The 18731-nt window shown below is 47.5% G+C and overlaps 1 protein-coding gene across 2 annotated transcripts; it reads right to left on the bottom strand.

Moving 5' to 3' along the window:
• Positions 1 to 11: 11 nt before the first annotated feature.
• Positions 12 to 16528, bottom strand: LOC146355887 (uncharacterized). 2 transcript variants are annotated; one of them, XM_084830743.1, is made up of 6 exons: positions 16374 to 16528; positions 12791 to 13602; positions 12464 to 12590; positions 10251 to 10321; positions 8765 to 8888; positions 12 to 5698 (listed from the first exon to the last, which is right to left on the bottom strand). In XM_084830743.1, the coding sequence occupies exons 2-6, from the start codon at positions 13550 to 13552 to the stop codon at positions 4509 to 4511; spliced, it is 2274 nt and encodes a 757-aa protein (XP_084686869.1). In that variant the 5' UTR covers positions 13553 to 13602; positions 16374 to 16528; the 3' UTR covers positions 12 to 4508. The 2 variants fall into 2 exon arrangements, with proteins under 2 accessions (XP_084686869.1, XP_084686868.1); XM_084830742.1 differs by having other exon boundaries at positions 12791 to 14739; positions 16374 to 16527.
• Between the last annotated feature and the right edge of the window lie 2203 nt (positions 16529 to 18731).

The following is an 18731-nucleotide window of genomic DNA, read 5'->3' on the forward strand; positions in this document are numbered from 1 at the left end:
GATCCCCGCTGTTCAGCTCCCCATTAGAGGACCACATCTCTTGGGCTTGTTTTTTTAAAAATTGGTGTGATTGATGCGTTTTACCTGCCTAGTTTTTATGTGTCTCTTTTCTTTTATTCCCGTTTTGTTTTACTGCATTTGCGTTATATTGGCGTTAGCCGCCTTGAGCAGCACTTGGGGGAAGCACAGGATACAAATTTATCTAATAACAACAACAACAACAACAACGAGCAATGCCCACAATGCAGCCTGCCATCTTTTGGAGCCACACAGCATCCTTCCTCACCCGGACTGTACAATTATTCCCCTTTTGTTTTTTTAAGCCTTGGAATCTTCTGCCCAGGACCAGCGAATGCACCTGGCTTCGTGCGGGCTGGAGTAGCCCTTAGTTTGGTACAGCGAAGCCTTTAAGCAAACTTAAGCTGCTGCCAGAGTTGGACACTTTGGGTAGTATCCACTGTTAGTCCTACTTAGAGTAGACGCACTGAAATGAATGGCGCTGAAGTTAGTCATGAATGAATGAAGATCCATATATTTCAATGGCTCTACGCTAAGTAGGACTAACACAGGAAACCTGCTGTGCCCGCCCCATCTGAGTTAAGCCATGCCCTGTGGCACTCCTACGCCCACCCCCTGCCATGGCAGATCCCTCCAGCCCTCTAAAGGAGCGGGCTGTCCACCCCATTCCCCTGAGGGGGCTGCCCAACAGCAGAGAGGGAGGGGACATCCATGTAGTACCATAACAATGTCAGCACATAGTAAACCTGTGACTTCTTTTCTCGAAAGTAGTTCTGCCCCTTGGACTGCTCTGTCCTGTATCGACTAGGAAGGTATGGGCTGGTTAGGGAAATCTGTCAACTAGTAACTGAACGTGGTATGGCAGGCATCAATCTCACAGGCACATTTAAAATAATTAAAATGAATGCATTTTAACATTGAAATAACCCTGAGGTGCACACTATAGGGTACCCTTCGTATGCATGCCATGTTTCAAGTGTCGGTTTCATGAACTTGGCAGTGCTATGGCACTGACAGACAAATATCCTCATATTATTATAAAAGTGCTTAAGGGCACAATCCTTTGCATGTTTAGACAGGAAAAAAAGTCCTACTGGCTGGGGAATGCTGGGAGTTAGGATTGAGTCTTACTAACCACTGTCAAAATCGCCACCCACAGTAAATGCTAATATGCTCTGTATCGTGTTGCCATTAAAGATGTTTCCAGAACTTCAGCTGGTGCACAATATGGCCACTCAGACATCGCTGGGCGTTTGGCTCATCTTGCATGGCTACGGTGCCACCTGAGCTGGTTGCCAGTGCATTTCCGAGCCAAATTTAAAGTGCTGGCTTTAACCTTCAAAGTGGCCTTCCCCAACCAATAAAGCCCTCCAATCTCTATGCTGGCTGGGGAGGATGGGAGGTGTAGTCCAACACATCTGAAGGGCACCAAGTTGAGGAAGACTAATTTCAAACCTTAAATGGTTGGACCCTAGGTACTTGAAGGATCACTTTCACTTGTAGCCATCTGCCCACACTGAGGTAAAAAACAGAGGCCTTTCTCACTTGCCCACCAGCAAGTGCTGATGGGACTTTTAAGTAGTGGTCACACACCTCAGGAATGAGCTTCGTTCAAGGGTTTATCAAGCCCATTCTTTGCAGGCCTTCAAGAAAGCTTTGAACACCCATTTGTCCTTAATTGTAATTTTGGGCTGTTGGTTTTATTTTTTTAAGTTCTGTTTTTATGGATTTTTACTGTTTCTTTTATTATGTATGCTGCTTTGGAAAGATTCTGTGTTTAAAGGCAGCCTAAATGTAACTGAAAATACATGTCCTACGGCCCAAACCACAGATTTATACCTTTAAATTTGTATATCATCCATGATCCAGTAAGTTCTCCATTTGGACTATCAAAATGCTCTTGATGTAGGGCTGCCTACAAAGACAAGAACATAAGAAGAGCCTTGTTGGATCAGGACATGACTGCAACAGCACCCTCCCGCCCATATCAGCAGCATATAGCCATCAAGACTAGTAGCCATTGATAGCCCAGGATTTCTCTAATCCCCTTTTAAAGCCATCCAAATTGGCGGCCATCACTACACCTTGTGATAGCAAATGTCATAGTTGAACTATGCATTAACTGTGATGTTCCAGAAGCTTCTACCTTGTGGAAGGAACGAGGCACAGAGAGCTGTCAACACTTTGGTTAACTCAGCAGTACAGGCTCCATGCCAAAAAGCTGGTTATGATCAGGGGCTGGGAGTCGGATGCGACACCACAGCAGTACAGTAGAAGTATAGCTTGGGGGCAAAACAGAGCTTCTGGGGAACCCAGCATTCCTTTGGCAAAAGCAGCAAGTTCCTAGTCCTTAAGGCACAGCAGATATTTGAACGGGGGTGGACGACACCGTGAAGTCTCAAAAGCTGGAGAGGGAAGAGGCTAAATTACAATTCCACCAGTCAGAGGTGGAGAGATAGTCCAGGGTCCTGTATAGCTCTTTGTTCCTACCCATGACTTGCAAAGCCAGAATAAATTCTCCCAAACTTGCTCCGTTTGGAAATATATCACTCTTTTTTCAGGTGCAGATTATTGTAAATATATATATTTCTTATTTTAATACTTATTTTAATGTATTTATCAGTAAAGAGCACACCCCAGACCTGGCTGACTCCTTTAAAGTGTTCATCAGCCAGTGCTGAGCTATTCTCCCACAATATTGCTTGAAAATCAGAAAAGGAATACAAATGTTGAGCTACTTTATTTATCTGTAACATTTATATACTGGTTTTCATACTATTTAGGATTTCAGGGCGGTGTACACAGTACAATAAAATAGCCAATAAAAATCCGTAAAGCAGCTACAGACATTACGGGCTCAAATGTCTGGATGAGTAAGAACATTTTAGCCTAGTACAGAGAAGACTGCAGTTTTGGCGCCCGCTTGCCTTTTTAGGGGAGGGCATTCCCTCATCGTGGGGCCACTGCCGAAAAAGACCTTTCCTCTGTGGTTACATAGCGGACCTCTGATGAAGGAGGAACGAGGAAAAGCGCCTCGGCAGAAGATCTCAAAGCCTGGCAGACTGATATGGGAAGAGAGGCTCCTTCAGGGATTATTAATCATGACAATACAGATGCATTTGACGATAAAGAAAGATGACCAACTGGAATTATTATAAAATGTGAATTATTTCAGCTCCCTATTTTGGTTCACACAGAATCTATACAAGTACATAAATATTGAAGAATTATTTGGTTTTGCTAATTGCACATATGTATTCAATTGTCGGGGTGCTTCTGAGCGCAGAGAGTGGGGAGAGCTGTTCAGAGTCTGAAGAGGAGCCTCCAGACGTGGGGGAGGAATGTTCCCAGGCTATTCCAGAGATGGCGAGGCCGGCTCCTCAGGTTTCAAAGGTGCAGCTGGAGGAAGGTCCCTCTTCACCCACCCACCCCCGTCAGAGATAGCGAACAGGGAGCGGTGGTGTTTGACGAATCTGAATTAACAGATGCAAGGTGCAGATGCAGAGCCAAGAGGGAGATGGCTGGGGCAGAACTCAGGAGGTCTTTCTGACTGGCCCTGCGTGAACAGCAGCGCTTAGAAGCCGAGAGAGAGAGAGAGAGAGAGAGAGAGAGAGAGAGAGAGAGGGTGCGAGCACTCCCCCCACCCCTTAAGTTAAGCAGTGAGCCTGCTTTTTCTTTCAAACTTTTATAGCTACCTTTTGAACCCCCTGAAGACATTTCCTTACAGACTGAGAGTCACTGAGAATTTACATCTGTATGATCCTTTGAGGTAATGGAATTATAAGCTGTAGACTGAAGCCTCTTGTCTGTGTTTTGATTCCACGTTTGAAGATCAGTGGGGGCAAAGGGAAACCTGACATCAATACTGAAATAAGTGTTGTCTTAACCCTTTTAACAAAAATAAAATACTTGTTAAATTGATCTGCAACACAGCAACACTTAACTGAGAAAATCTATTCTCCGTGCCCCAATTCTAGGACTATCTATAGTCTGTAGGTTGCTATTTCTCAGTATGTACTGATATAGGAGTAAAAAATTAACAGACTTTTAAGTTGCTTTGTTGTCTTAATTTTGGGGTATGGCTCCTTGCTCTCCATTCCTTTATACACTGCATAGTATGTGGTTTCTCAAACATAAAATATGGGTTAAACTGTGATTCAGTCTCAGTCTATGCTCTAAGCATTTCTATCGTTTCTCCCCTTTGTGAATTCTTATTTATTTATTTATTAAATTTATTAATCGCCCATCTGACTGGTCACCCAGCCACTCTGGGCGATGTACAACCCACCATAAACAATTTAAAACAATAAAATTTTACCATAAATTTTTTTTTAAAAAATACCCTAACCCACCCCAAATGCCTGCCTGAACAACCACGTTTTTAATGCACGACGGAAGCTCATTAAAGAGGGGGCATGACGGAGTTCCCTAGGGAGGGAGTCTTTGATCAGAAGTGACATATGCGTACTTACTGAAGCTTTTCCCACCCTTTAAATGCTTTCTCCTGTGTGAATTCTTTGATGTCTAGTCAGCTCCGCACTCTGAATGAAGCTGTTTCCACATTCCAAGCACTTATATGGTTTCTCCCTTGTGTGAATTTTTTGATGCTTAGTAAGTTCTGCATTCTGAATAAAACTCTTTCCACACTCCAAGCATTTAAATGGCTTCTCCCCTGTGTGAATTCTTTGATGATAGGTGAGATTTGTTGTGTGATAGAAGCTCTTTCCACACTCCAAGCATTTATATGGTTTCTCCCCTGTGTGGATTCTTTGATGATACGTGAGGCTTTGCCTGAAATGGAAGCTCTTCCCACATTCAAGACATTCATATGGTTTTTCTCCTGTGTGAATTCTTTCATGAGAAGTGAGATCTCTCTTTTGCCCAAAGCTCTTTCCACATTCCAAGCATTTATGTGGTTTCTCCCCTGTGTGAATTCTTTGATGAGAGGCAAGATTCATCTTCCTACTGAAACTCTTTCCACATTCCATGCATTTGTATGGTTTCTCCCCTGTGTGAATTATTTGATGAGAAGTGAGACTTATCTTGTGACTGAAGCTCTTTCCACACTCCAAGCACTTATGTGGTTTCTCCCCTGTGTGAACTCTTTGATGAGAAGTGAGATTCCTTTTCCGACTGAAGTTCTTTCCACACTCCATGCATTTGTACGGTTTCTCCCCTGTGTGTATTATTTGATGAGAAGTGAGACTTATCTTGTGACTGAATCTCTTTCCACACTCCACGCATTCATAAGGTTTCTCCCCTGTATGAAATCTTTGATGAGAAGTGAGATTACTCTTCTGACTGAAGCTCTTTCCACACTCCAAGCATGTATATGGTTTCTCTCCTGTGTGTATTCTTTGATGTTTAGTGAGGTCTATACTCTGACTGAAGCTCTTTCTACATTCCAGACATTTATAGGATATCTCCCCTATGGAAATTCTTTGTTGAGAAGTGAGAGATTTCATATGAGCATAACATCTATTATTTTCCTTTCTTTTATCATTTTTTCCCTGTATTTTGATATCATGGTATTCACTGCCCTGAGAAGAAGGTGATTTATTCCTCCTCTTCTGATTTGGTTCAGTTTTCTTTCTTTTCTGTTCCCTATTTTTACATCTGTCTCTTTCTGGTGACATCCCACATGGTTCCTTCATATTCTCCATTTGCCACCCATCACATTCTGGAAGGAAGACAAGAAATTGGTAAAACCTTGGGTTACAAATAGAGCTTCAAGAGAGCCTCAACTCATTACTGTGATAAAGGAAATACCTGAAAATGCTTAGATGGGAGCAAGGTCTTACCATGTGTTTAACAGTCTCTGTTGACTGGCATTAACTACAAGCTGGCGTTCTACAGACCACTGACCGGGACCATGGAGCCCTGGAGTCAGCTCCCTGTTCACACATGAAGCTTTCTGGGTAGACCTGGACCAGTTAACCTTCCTCAGCCTAGCCTACTTCACAGGACTGCTGTGCAGAGAAGTCAATAATCTCACACATCCCCTGCTGAGCTGCTGGAGTGGCAGAAGGATGGAAATATGATGAAAAGGTTAAGTCCATCATTCAGTGGTATATCCACCCAGATTATTTCTGAGAGAGGGCAGCCTATAAATAATGCAAGTAAGTAAGTATGCACGCTTTGCATGCAGGACATCCCAAAGGTCCTCGGCCCGTCGTTTTTTAGGGAAACGACAGGTTTTCATGCTGGAGTAGTCGGGTGATGTTTTTCCATGGGAACAAAGTGTTAGACAGTCTACTTTCAGACTACTGAATGGGGCAAAAGCAGACCTCTTTCCACCCCCTACCCCATCTGAGGATGATATAATCGGTGTCTGGGTGTGAAGAGAGGCTCCAGTTTGACAGAGAGGCTAAGGGTGCAATCCTACGCATGTTTAGACAGAAGAGAGTCCTACATATGTGGCAGATCAAGCAAATCTTTCATATTTGCATGATCTTACCCCTGCTGCTCGATTGGGAAATTCTATAATTAAATGCCTCCAAGAGAATTCTGGAATTAAAAATGGGATTCCAGTGCCTAATATCACCCAGTATGAGCTTCTGAAGGAAGAATAATTAAAATGTCTTAGCTGTGAGGTTTGCCAGATGAGAGACAATTGTACCAGGCCATTAGAAATAGATCATTAGATTCTTTTACTGTTTAGAAAGGAATCCAGATTAGGAGGCGTCAATGTTAAATTTAGGGTGACGACTTTCACTTAGCAGAGTCTCGTAAAGATATTAGGGCAGATGGGCCATCAGATAAGTGACCAAGAGGCCTCACTGGAGAGACCGTACATATTTACGAAAAACAAGCTCACCAGACAGGATGATGTTGAGTAAATATGCTTGTGTCAAAAACATACCTGTCCCATGTCAGAGAAAGCTAAAATGTTGAGATAAGTATGTTGGTATGGTAAGCGTGATATGGATTATCATTGGGAACTAGCAAATGTATTTGGCTCTTCTGAGAAGCCTTGTTCAAGAGTAATGGTAGATGTTCCATGTGCTTGAATGTATGCATGCATAAACTCTTGTGTTTAGTGCTGCTATGCTAATACTTTGCAGTAAAAGACAAAAAGACAAATCTTGTCTGAGAGAGCATTTCTTAAGAACTAGAATTCTGCATTAGCCCTACCAGAGTGAAGTACTGAACTGGCTCTAGACGGTATCTGGTTGTAAGAGAAATCTGACTGTATACACAGTAGACAGGTGATCAGCGGTTGCCAACGTACTGACAATGTAGTCTGAGGGAACCTCTGAACAGGGCATATGCTACACAGAGCATGGCTGGCTGGAGAATGCTGGGACTTGTAGGCTTTTTTCTGCCTAAATAGGCACAGGATTGCACCCGCAGAAACTAAGCTCGGTTTGGGGTCTGTAAACTAACAGCATTTTGGGGAGCTGGCTGCCTCTCTGGGTTTTGAAGGGAAGGGAAGGGAAGGGAAGGGAAGGGAAGGGAAGGGAAGGGAAGGGAAGGGAAGGGAAGGGAGAAGCAATCCAGAGGCTATTTCCTTGACACAACCCGGCAGAGTGAAGGTGCGCTAAACCAGACACCCTGTAATGTGGATCCACCAACGGCCCGCTGGCTTAGTCCCACAGGGTCCGTTATAACCAGCTTGCAAGGGAAGGGAAGGAAGTGCACCTTCACCGGCAGAGTGAAGGTGCACCGAGAGGAAAGAGCCCCCTTGGAGCATCCCACGCCCTCCATCCACGAGTCAAGCCAGACGGTGACATCCGCATTGGGCACCCTGCAATGTGGCTCCACCAGCGGCCCACTGGCTAAGTAAGGCCTGCTGGCCCATGGGGCCAGGCCTAACCAAGCCGTTATACAAATGGCTTTACACTTTGCATAATGTATTTTAATGGTGTTTAATCTTTATGAACCACCCAGAGAGCTTCGCCTATGGGGCAGTACGGAAATATAATAAATGGCATGCAAAATGCATTATTCTTAGTAGTAGCGGTATCATTTTCTTTCTTTCTCTTTCTTTCTTTCTTTATTATTGATTGATTGATTGATTGATTGATTGCATTTATATCCTGCCCTTTTTCCTCTTGCAAGGAACCCAAGGCAGCTTACATTACCCTCCTCCTCTCCATTTTATCCTCACAACAACAACCCAGTGAGGTAGCTTGGGCTGAGAGTGTGTGACTGGCCCAAAGTCACCCAGTGAGCTTCCATGGCCGAGTGGGGACTAGAACCCGGATCTCCCAGCTCCCAGTCCAACACTCTTGCCACTACACCACACTAGCTCTCCTAACCCTAAATACATTACCCTAAATAAATACATTATTTAATGTATACATTAAATACATTACTGCATTTATCAACAGAACTTCAATGAGCTTCCGCCGGGCATTAAAAACGTGGTTGTTCAGGCAGGCATTTGGGGTGGGTTAAGGTGTTTTTAAAAATATGGTGTTTTTACTGTAGAATTGTATTGTTTTAAACTGTTCTATTATACACTTTGTACATCGCCCAGAGTGGCTGGGTGACCGGCCACATGGGCGATTAATAAATTTAATAAATAAATAAATAAAAATATTATCATCAATCAGGGAAAAAGGTAGCTCTCCCTCTTCCCTTTTCCTCTTCCCTCCCCCCCGTTTTTCCCTTGTGTGTCATGTCTTCTTAGGCTGTAAGCCTCTGGGAAGGGACTGTCTGGTATAGTGACTATATGAAGCCACTCTGGGATCCTTTTTTTAAAGAATGGAACAAAAATACTTTAAATAAATAAATAAATTACCGAGAGACGACATAATCCCACAATTCTCTTCCATGGTCAACCTGTGTGGTGCTCCCTGGTCAGGATCCAGCAGTGCTGATTCTTCAGTGAAACCCACAGCAACCTCGTGAAAGGTCCCAAGACCCTGGATGAAAAAGAAAACATTCCCTCCTCAAGGATAGCATAAAGACATTTTTCTCCCTCTCTCAAAATACTGGAACCCAGGGTCCTCCCATGAAGCTGATTGGTGGGAGATTCAGGACAGCTAAAAGGAAGGGCTTCACACAGCGCAGAGTCAAAACTATGGGATTTCCTACCGTAAGACGTAATGATGGCCACCAATCTGGATGGTTTTAAAAAGGAATTAGACAAATTCCTGCAGGAGAAGGCTATCAATGGCTACTAGTACAAAGCCCTAAATGGCTTGCTTATCTGAAGGATTGCCTCCTCCCATATGTACCTGCCTGGACCCTAAGATGATCTTTAGGGGGCCTTCTCCAAGAGCCCCTGCCAGAAGAAGTGAGGCGGGTGGCTACCAGGAAGAGGGCTTTTTTGCTGTGGCACCCCGGCTGTGGAATGAGCTCCCTAGAGAGGTTTGCCTGGCACCTACGTTGTACTCCCTCTGGCGCCAGGTGAAGACCTTTTATTTCCCCAGCATTTTAGCACTCTACTGTTTTAGCTCTGCTGCTTTAATCTGTATTTTAAATCTCTGCGCTGCTGCTGGGTTTTACAATGGTTGTACAATAAAACTATGTCGTAGTTTTATGCTTTCATATTTTATATTGTTTTATGTGGTATTTTGTGGTTTTAATTTTTGTGAACCGCCCAGAGAGCTCTGGTTATTGGACAGAATAGAAATAAATAAATAAATAAATAAATAGTACTGATGGTTATATGCTACCTCCAGTATCAGAGGCAATATGCCTATGTATACCAGTTGCTGGGGAACATGGGTGGGAGGGTGCTCTTGCGCTCATGCCCTGCTTGTGGGTTTCCCATTGGTGCAGCTGGTTGGCTGCTGTGTGAACAGAATGCTGGACTGGATGGACCCTTGGTCTGATCCTGCAGGGCTCTTCTGATGTTCTTATGTTCTCATGATTGTTGACCTAGTTAAGGAGAGGCGGTTGGTCATTATACAGCAGGATCTAAGCATTCATGCCTTCCTAGTGGAGGTCAAGGTGACCAATGGATACAAGTCATAATGACTCTGTGCTACCTCCAGGATCAAAGGCCACATGCCTCTGAATACTAGTTGCTGGGGAAAAGGAGCAAGAAATTGCTATGGCCCTCCTGTCCTGCCTGTGGGCTTCCCAAGAGGCATCTGGTCAACCACTGTGAGAAACAGGATGCTGGACTAGAGGGGCCTTTGGTCCCACCCAGCAGGGCTCTCCTTAGGATTTTTGCTTTGCAGAACCAAACAGACAGAGACAGATTCGTCCAGGCCCTGGGTGGTGAGCAGGGAACAAAGGCTGCCCCCTGCCTATCCCCCAGTGATCTTTCCACCTACCTCATCCGGTTTCACTCCATCACCAAGAGGAAGAGATGGCAGAGAACTCATTGCTGGCATCATTCCTTCCCCTGTAGGATACAAAGGTGGTGGGACACTAGTAGAATGCATTGGATTGCCATGGAAGTGATGCAAGTCTAAGTACACCTGGGCAATACAAGATGTCTTATCTTTAGCGTGCATTGTGGATGTGTGAAGAAACTGTATTTACCCAAGGTAAAAGTTATTGTTTTGCTTTGGCACAGAGACTGATGTATGAAGGGTTAAGTGAAAAGAGAAAAAACAGTGTATCATTTGAGAAATGATACAAAGGTTGAATGAGAGCCAGTGTGGTGTAGTGGTTCTAGTCCCCACTTGGCCATGAAGCTCACTGGGTGACGTTGGGCCAGTCACTGACTTTCAGACTAACCTACCTCAAAGGGTTGTTGTGAGGATGAAATGGAGAGGTGGAGGATCATGTAAGCTGCCTTGCATTTCTTGCAAGAGGAAAAAAGAGGGTTGTAAATATAATAAATATATAATTACGTTACATTGGCAAGCTGACAACTGATAAACAACCATTTTGATACCAACAGGGTGGCTACGTTATATGTCTGTGAGCTTCCTGTCCTTTTATACTGGAATGTGGAATCGAACTGTGGTCAGATATGATTAGTTAACTCTGGACATTCTATCGAAATCTATTGGTCCATTATTAGAGTGCAGTGGGTGGGGGGAATTCAACCCCAAAATGAGCTGATTGGCTGGAGGGGCCTGGCCGGAGTGCGTATAAAGAGAGGTACAGCACCGGAAGGGTCAGTCAGAGCTGAAAGGGAAAAGGTAGGCGTTCGTGAGCAGTCTGAAGTCAGTGAGCAATATCTGAAGCTGGAAGAAAAGCTGAAGGAAGTGTGAAAGACAACCCTGAGCCTCAAATCACTTGAGGCAAGAACTGGAGAAGGTCTGTGGCCGTGGAGTGGGAGACACCCGATGCAGCCTTCAGCAAGGCGCTAAAGCCGAAGGGACAGTGGGGCGCAATGTTACCTGAGGCAACGGCGGTTGCTGGACCAAGCTGAAGACTGCAGGAGACATCCTGAGAAAGCTTTGAGTGCAGGGAACCCCTATTAGAAGGAAGACTGCAGTCTAAAGCTTCAGTACAGCCTGGGATGGAGCTTAGCCAGGAAACTGGCTTAATGTTGGGTAGGGAGTAGAAGAAAAGCCAGCTTCTTAAGGCAACAGAAACCCCTCTGTTGCTCATGAGTGATCCATTAAAGAAAACAGGAACATATGGTAACCAACTTGAAAGGCTGACAAAGAGAGGCAGGCCGGGATCTTTTCTCCATCATCCCAGAATGCAGGATGCGGAATAATGGGCTCAAGTTACAGGAAGCCAGATTCTGGCTGAACATCAGGAAAAACTTCCTGACTGTTACAGCAATACGACAATGACACCAATGACCTAGGGAGGCGGTGGGCTCTCCCACACTGGAGGCGTTCAAGGCGAGGCTGGACAGCCATCTGTCAGGGATGCTCTGACTTGGATTCCTGCATTGAGCAGGGGTTGGACTCGATGGCCTCGTAGGCCCCTTCCAACCCTACCATTCTATGATTCTAACTGTAATGTTAAGTTTTATAACATGCCTTCTATTTAGGTAAACATATTCTGCTATAGTTATATTGTTTTTTTAAAAATAAACTTAATGTGAACCTCTGGTTTGTTTTGCCCTATGTCTATCCCCAGCTACTATAGGGTATAAAGGTAAGAGGTAAACAGGAGTTCATATTTTATGGTGGCAGTGGAACTGGATACAGGATAATCAGCAAGTGAAGTGAGCTTCCACATAGTTATAGATACTAGTCCTCATCAAGGTGGTTATTACGCCTGGGGATGTGATAACCTGAGAGTTCTTTGTTATCCCGCGGTTGGTGCCAAAAGTGGTGGGAGACCCTAGAGAAGGGGTGACCCACCACAAGATGTTTCTACCCATTTTATATTTCTGTTGAGTGAAAACGTATCTCTCTCCATTTGGCCCCTTGGGCACAAATCAAAGCGTCGGCTTCCACGTACAAACTTTCCAAGTGTTGAAAAGTGAGCATATTTTTGAACTGTGCAAAAGGCTGGAGACAAGTGTCTTCCCCACAAAATACTTGGGGGAACATAAAAGCAGACCAGAGATCTCTTGCCGAGTCCAGAGAGGGAGGCCAAGTTGAAACACCCCCCACTCCCGAATCCTTACCCTCCAAGGAGACACTTCCGTCACCCTCCTGCTTGATACCCCTCGCCAGGGGACTCTGTCTGGTATCCGGCGAAGCCTCCTTTGCCGCAGGAGGATCAGGTCCTGCTTCTGCAAACAGGCTCTGTGCCTGAAACGGATCCGAAGCATGGAGTGAGGAGAGGGAGTAGAAAAGGAACGACAGATGCAGAAATCTGGGGTGGGGGGTGGGTTGGGACAACAGGACACTGGACATGCTGGGATGATTTGCAGAAAAGGGTGGTGGAGAGTTCCAGGATATCCCCCTCAGGTTGTTGACCCCTTGGAGCCGCCAGGAAAAGATGCTCTCACCTGCTGGGCTTGCTGCTCCTTGTCCTCCACCTGGCTCAGGAGAAAGCCTTCTGCCAGGGCCACCGCCTGGGAACTGGTCTCCGCCCCGCACTCTCGCACCCAGCCCGCCACCTCTGCGGGCAGGATGGCCAGGAACTGCTCCAGGATCACCAGGTCCAGCATCGCCTCCTTGGTGCGCCTGTCTGGCCTCAGCCACTGTTGGCAGAGTGCCCAGAGCCGGCTGCAGGCCTCTCGGGGCCCTTCGGACCCGGCGCAGCGGAACTGCCTGAAGCACCGGCGGTGGGCCTCTGCGCCGAGCTCTTCCTCCCTCTCGTCCTTCACTTCCCCGCAGGGCCCTTCCTCTCCCGCATCCGACGTGAGGCATGCGTGCTGGGCTGCTCCCTTGGGGCCCGCCAGGGGCTCTTCCCTAGGTTGGTGGCCGGCCGCAGCGCCTGCCTCCTGAGGGGCCAAGGAAGTCTTCGGATCTCCCCACAGAGCCCTTTCTGGCAGCTGCAGGTTCCCTGTCCCTGAGCAAGGGGACTCCATTGCCTTGAGGAAGGCCTGCCACTGGGCCTCCCACGGCTGCTGCAGCCCCTCGGGCTCAAGGGCTTCCCCCTGGGTGGCTGTACTGGCAGCATTTCTCAGCCCGTTGCACCCCATCTCAGGTTTGGCATCCGCTGAGTCTTCCCTCTCCAATTTCACTCTGGTCTGCAACCCCTTCTCTAGCGCTGCCTGGAACTGGAGATCCGGGGCAGAGAACTCTCCCTCCTCCCCTTCTGCCATCTCCTCTGGTGGAGGGATGATCCAAACTCAGCCCAGGCCCTCTGTCATCCCTGTCAGCAAATACAGGATAGGCAGGTGACCACTGGCTCTGGTCCGGTCGTTATGGAGGTGCAAGGGACAAATCGAGAAAGACAGGGTGGGCCTCTCACAAACAACAGGTGTGCAAAAAGTGAAGGATTTCTGAGCAGTTTTCCTTCCTGATGGAAGAAAATCAGAGAGGCCCAACCGGCAGTGAGTCAAACACAGTTGGGATCCCCACCCCACCCCTGGCAGAGTACGGAAGTCGTGGTGCTGCTCCAGGGCAGACCTAGAACTAATGGCTGCAAATCCGAGGGAAGCAGATGCTGCCTCAGAAAGGTCCTAAGAGGAAGAGCTGTTCAGCGGCAAAGCCAAGTTCCTTGGGAGGAGGTGGGCTCCCTTTCACTAGGGATGGTTCAGCAGGGGCTGCGCAGCCATCTGTCAGGGCTGCTATAGCTGCAACATTCCTGTGCTGTGCCCCAGCAAATTTGCTCTTACTGTTAGCTAAACATCTGCCCTGGAGGACTGGGGGATTTTCCCAGAAGAGTGCGTGAGAGCTGGCTGGCCGCTCAGAGATGGATGGATCAACAAAACCTCTGGAACAGATTACAAAGCAATCAGTCTGTGAGCACCTTGAAAACAATGCAGTGTTTACTCCAAGCCAATATGGATTTGTCAAGAACAAATCCTGCCAGATGAATCTGATCTCATTTTTTGATCAGGTAACCTCCCTTGTGGACCGTGGGAATGCTGTGGACATCATATACCTCGACTTCAGCAAAGTTTTCGACAAAGTGCCCCATGATATCCTGATGAGCAAACTAGCTCAAAGTGGGCTAGATGAAACAACGGTCTGGTGGATCCACAGCTGGCTACAGAATCGGACTCAAAGAGTGCTTATCAATGGGACCTTCTCAAACTGGGGAGAGGTAACGAGTGGGGTACCGCAGGGCTCAGTCCTGGGCCCAGTGCTCTTCAACATTTTTATTAATGACTTGGAGGAGGAGATGCAGGGAATGCTGATCAAATCTGCAGATGACACAAAATTGGGCGGGATAGCTAATACTTTGGAAGACAGAAACAAAATTCAAAGTGATCTTAATAGACTGGAGTGCTGGGCAGAAAACAACAGAATGAAATTTGATAGGGATAAATGCCAAGTTCTGCACCTAGGAAAAAGAAACCAAAGGCACAGTTACAAGATGGGGGATACATGGCTCAACCACACTACAAGCGAGAAGGATCTTGGAATTGTTGTTCATCAAAAGCTGAATATGAGCCAACAATGCGATGTGGCTGCAAAAAAGGCAAATGCTATTTTGGGCTGCATTAACAGAAGCATAGCTTCCAAATCCCAGGAAGTACTAGTTCCCCTCTACTCAGCACTGGTTAGGCCTCATCTGGAGTACTGTGTCCAGTTCTAGGCACCGCACTTTAAGAAGGATACAGACAAGCTGGAGAGGGTTCAGAGGAGGGCAACAAAGATGATCAGAGGACTGGAAACAAAGCCCTATGAGGAGAGACTGAAAGAACTGGGCATGTTTAGCCTTGAGAAGAGAAGACTGAGGGGAGATAGGATAGTGCTCTTCAAGTGCTTGAAAGGCTGTCACAGAGAGGAAGGCCAGGATCCCTTCTCCATCATCCCAGAATGCAGGATGCGGAATAATGGACTCAAGTAACAGGAAACCAGATTCTGGCTGAACATCAGGAAAAACTTCCTGACTGTTACAGCAGTACAACAATGGCACCAATTCCCTAGGAGGTGGTGGGCTCTCCCACACTGGAGGCGTTCAAGACGAGACTGGACAGCCATCTGTCAGGGATGCTCCGACTTGGATTCCTGCATTGAGCAGGGGGTTGGACTCGATGGCCTTGTAGACCCCTTCCAACCCTACTCTTCTATGATTCTATGAAAACCTCTGCCCCCAGAAGAGGAGAGGCTCTGCTGGACCCTGGTTCCCTCCACCAACAGAGGGAGCCCTTCCATTTGTGGAGGTCCAATGCAGGATCCAACTCTATGGCTCTGCTCACCAACCCGCTAAGCGCAATTAGAACTGCTTGTGCAACTCGTCCAGTTGCACAAGCAGTTCAAGAGGGAGCACATAGCTCAGAGGCAGGGCATATATTCTGCATGCAGAAGATCCCAGCAGTGATGCCATACGCTCCCTCCAGCATCAGAGGCAGAACGCCCAACGCACCAGGTGCTGGGGAGCACGGGCGGGAGGGTGCTGCTGCACTCCTGTCCGTCTTGCGGGTGTCCTGTGGGCACCCGGCTGGCCGCGTGTGCAGAGAGTGCTGGGCTGGATGAACGCCGGCCTGGCCCTCTCGTGCTCTTACGACCGGTGCCCGCTCAGGAGAATGAGCCGGGGGCTCCCAAGCGCAGCCCAGAAGGCTGACGGCGCTTGGAGGAAGCGAAGCCATGCGCGTGGGCACCTGAAGCGGGGCAGCAGAAGACCATTAAGGCGGGCGGGCGGGCGGGGGGCACACGTCTATTAAGTCCGGAGACTCAAGTGATGGCTGACATCTCCAGTTAATTCTTCCGAAAAGTAGCGGGGTGGGGAAAAGACTTCTCTGCCCGAGGCTCTGGAGGGCCAGCTTCCAGCCAGGACGGCACGACTGGCCTAGGCGGACTCACGCCCTGACCCGGTGCAACGCAGCCTCCTGCGTCCCTGATGGCAGCCTCTGCACGAGCCGGCCTCCCCAGTCCCCTGTCTCTGGCGACGGGCCGACAGTTCCAGCCCCTTTATCTTCCTCCCGGCAGCCCCTCGCTTTCGGGGCCCCCTCCTTTGCCCCTTCAACTCACCGACGCCTCCTCTCCGCCCGGCCTCCGGCTCAACTGACGGGCAATCTACGGAGCCTTTCCGGCTTCCGAGCGGGCCGGTGGGTGGGGCAGGAAGGCGCGCCTTGCAGCACTTTGTCCGCCTCTCCTCCCGCCCCCTTCCTGCCTCTCTATGGTACTGACATCTCGCCTTCCCCCCACCCCACCCCACCCCACCCCACCCTCCCCCTTCCTCTCTAGGGATCCGATCCCCGCTGTTCAGCTCCCCATTAGAGGACCACATCTCTTGGGCTTGTTTTTTTAAAAATTGGTGTGATTGATGCGTTTTACCTGCCTAGTTTTTATGTGTCTCTTTTCTTTTATTCCCGTTTTGTTTTACTGCATTTGCGTTATATTGGCGTTAGCCGCCTTGAGCAGCACTTGGGGGAAGCACAGGATACAAATTTATCTAATAACAACAACAACAACAACAACGAGCAATGCCCACAATGCAGCCTGCCATCTTTTGGAGCCACACAGCATCCTTCCTCACCCGGACTGTACAATTATTCCCCTTTTGTATTTTTAAGCCTTGGAATCTTCTGCCCAGGACTAGCGAATGCACCTGGCTTCGTGCGGGCTGGAGTAGCCCTAAGTTTGGTACAGCGAAGCCTTTAAGCAAACTTAAGCTGCTGCCAGAGTTGGACACATTGTGCCCACCCTGTCTGAGTGAAGCAATGCCCTGTGGAGCTCCTAAGCATGGCCCCTGCCATGGTGTATCTCTCTAGCCCCCTTAAGCAAGGGGGGTCTTTCCGCCCCTTCCATTGAGGGGGCTGCCCAACAGCAAAGAGGGAGGGAAAAGTCATCTTGTTCTGTCCCTCGGACTGCTCTGTCCTGTATCGACTGCGAAGCTATGGATTGGTTAGGGAAGTCTGCCAACTAGTAACTGAAGATGGTGCTGCAGGCATCAAACACACGAGACACGTTTAAATCAATTAAAATTAATGCATTTTAAAATCCAAATAACCCAGCACACCATTGTTGTTGTTGTTCAGTCGTTCAGTCGTGTCCGACTCTTCGTGACCCCATGGACCATAGCACGCCAGGCCTTCCTGTCCTGCGCTCTCTCCCGGAGCGTGCTCAAGTTCATATTCATTGTATCCGTGATGCTATCTAGCCATCTCATCCTCTGCTGTCCCCTTCTCCTTTGGCCTTCAGTCTTTCCCAGCATCAGGGTCTTTTCCAGGGAGGTTTCTCTTCGCATTAGGTGGCCAAAATATTGGAGCTTCAGCTTCATTATCTGTCCTTCCAATGAGCACTCAGGGTTGATTTCCTTTAGGATGGACTGATTTGACCTCCTTGCAGTCCAGGAGACTCGTAAGAGTCTTCTCCAGCACCACAGTTCGAAAGCATCAATTCTTCGGCGCTCAGCCTTCCTTATAGTCCAGCTCTCACAGCCATACATTACTCCTGGGAAAACCATAGCTTTGATTAGACGGACCTTTGTCGGCAAGGTGATGTCTCTGCTTCTTACTATGCTGTCTAGGTTGGCCATAGCTTTCCTCCCAAGGAGCAAGCGTCTTTTAATTTCATGGCTACAGTCACCGTCTGCGGTGATCTTGGAGCCCAAGAAAGTAAAATCTGTCACTGCTTCCATTTCTTCCCCTTCTATATGCCAGGAAGTGATGGGGCCAGATGCCATGATCTTCGTTTTTTTAATGTTGAGTTTCAAACCAGCTTTTGCACTCTCCTCTTTCACCCTCAACAAGAGGCTCTTGAGATCCTCTTCGCTTTCTGCCATTAGGGTGGTATCGTCTGCATATCGGAGGTTGTTGATAATTCTCCCAGCAATCTTAATTCCGACCTCTGATTCATCCAACCCGGCATTTCTCATGATGTACTCTGCATATAAGTTAAATAAGCAGGGTGACAATATGCAGCCTTGTCGTACTCCTTTCCCAATTTTGAACCACTCGGTTGTTCCATGTCTGGTTCTTACTGTTGCTTCTTGACCCTCGTACAGGTTTCTCAGGAGACAGGTAAGGTGGTCTGGTACTCCCATCACTTTAAGAATTTGCCACAGTTTGTTGTGATCCACACAATCAAAGGCTTTAGCGTAGTCAATGAAGCAGAAATAGACGTTTTTCTGGAATTCTCTTGCTTTCTCCATGATGCAGCGAATGTTGGCGATTTGATCTCTAGTTCCTCTGCCTCTTCTAAACCCAGCTTGTACTTCCGGTAGTTCTCGGTTCGCATACTGCTGAAGCCTAGCTTGTAGGATTTTGAGCATCACCTTGCTGGCATGTGAAATGAGCGCAATGGTGCGGTAGTTTGAACACTCTTTGGCGTTGCCCTTCTTTGGAATTGGAATGTAAACTGACCTTTTCCAGTCTTGTGGCCACT

The sequence above is a fragment of the Heloderma suspectum genome, chromosome 2 (genome assembly GCF_057233095.1).
Source record: "Heloderma suspectum isolate Gila_16-S chromosome 2, 16-S_ref, whole genome shotgun sequence".
Lineage (NCBI taxonomy): Eukaryota > Metazoa > Chordata > Lepidosauria > Squamata > Helodermatidae > Heloderma > Heloderma suspectum.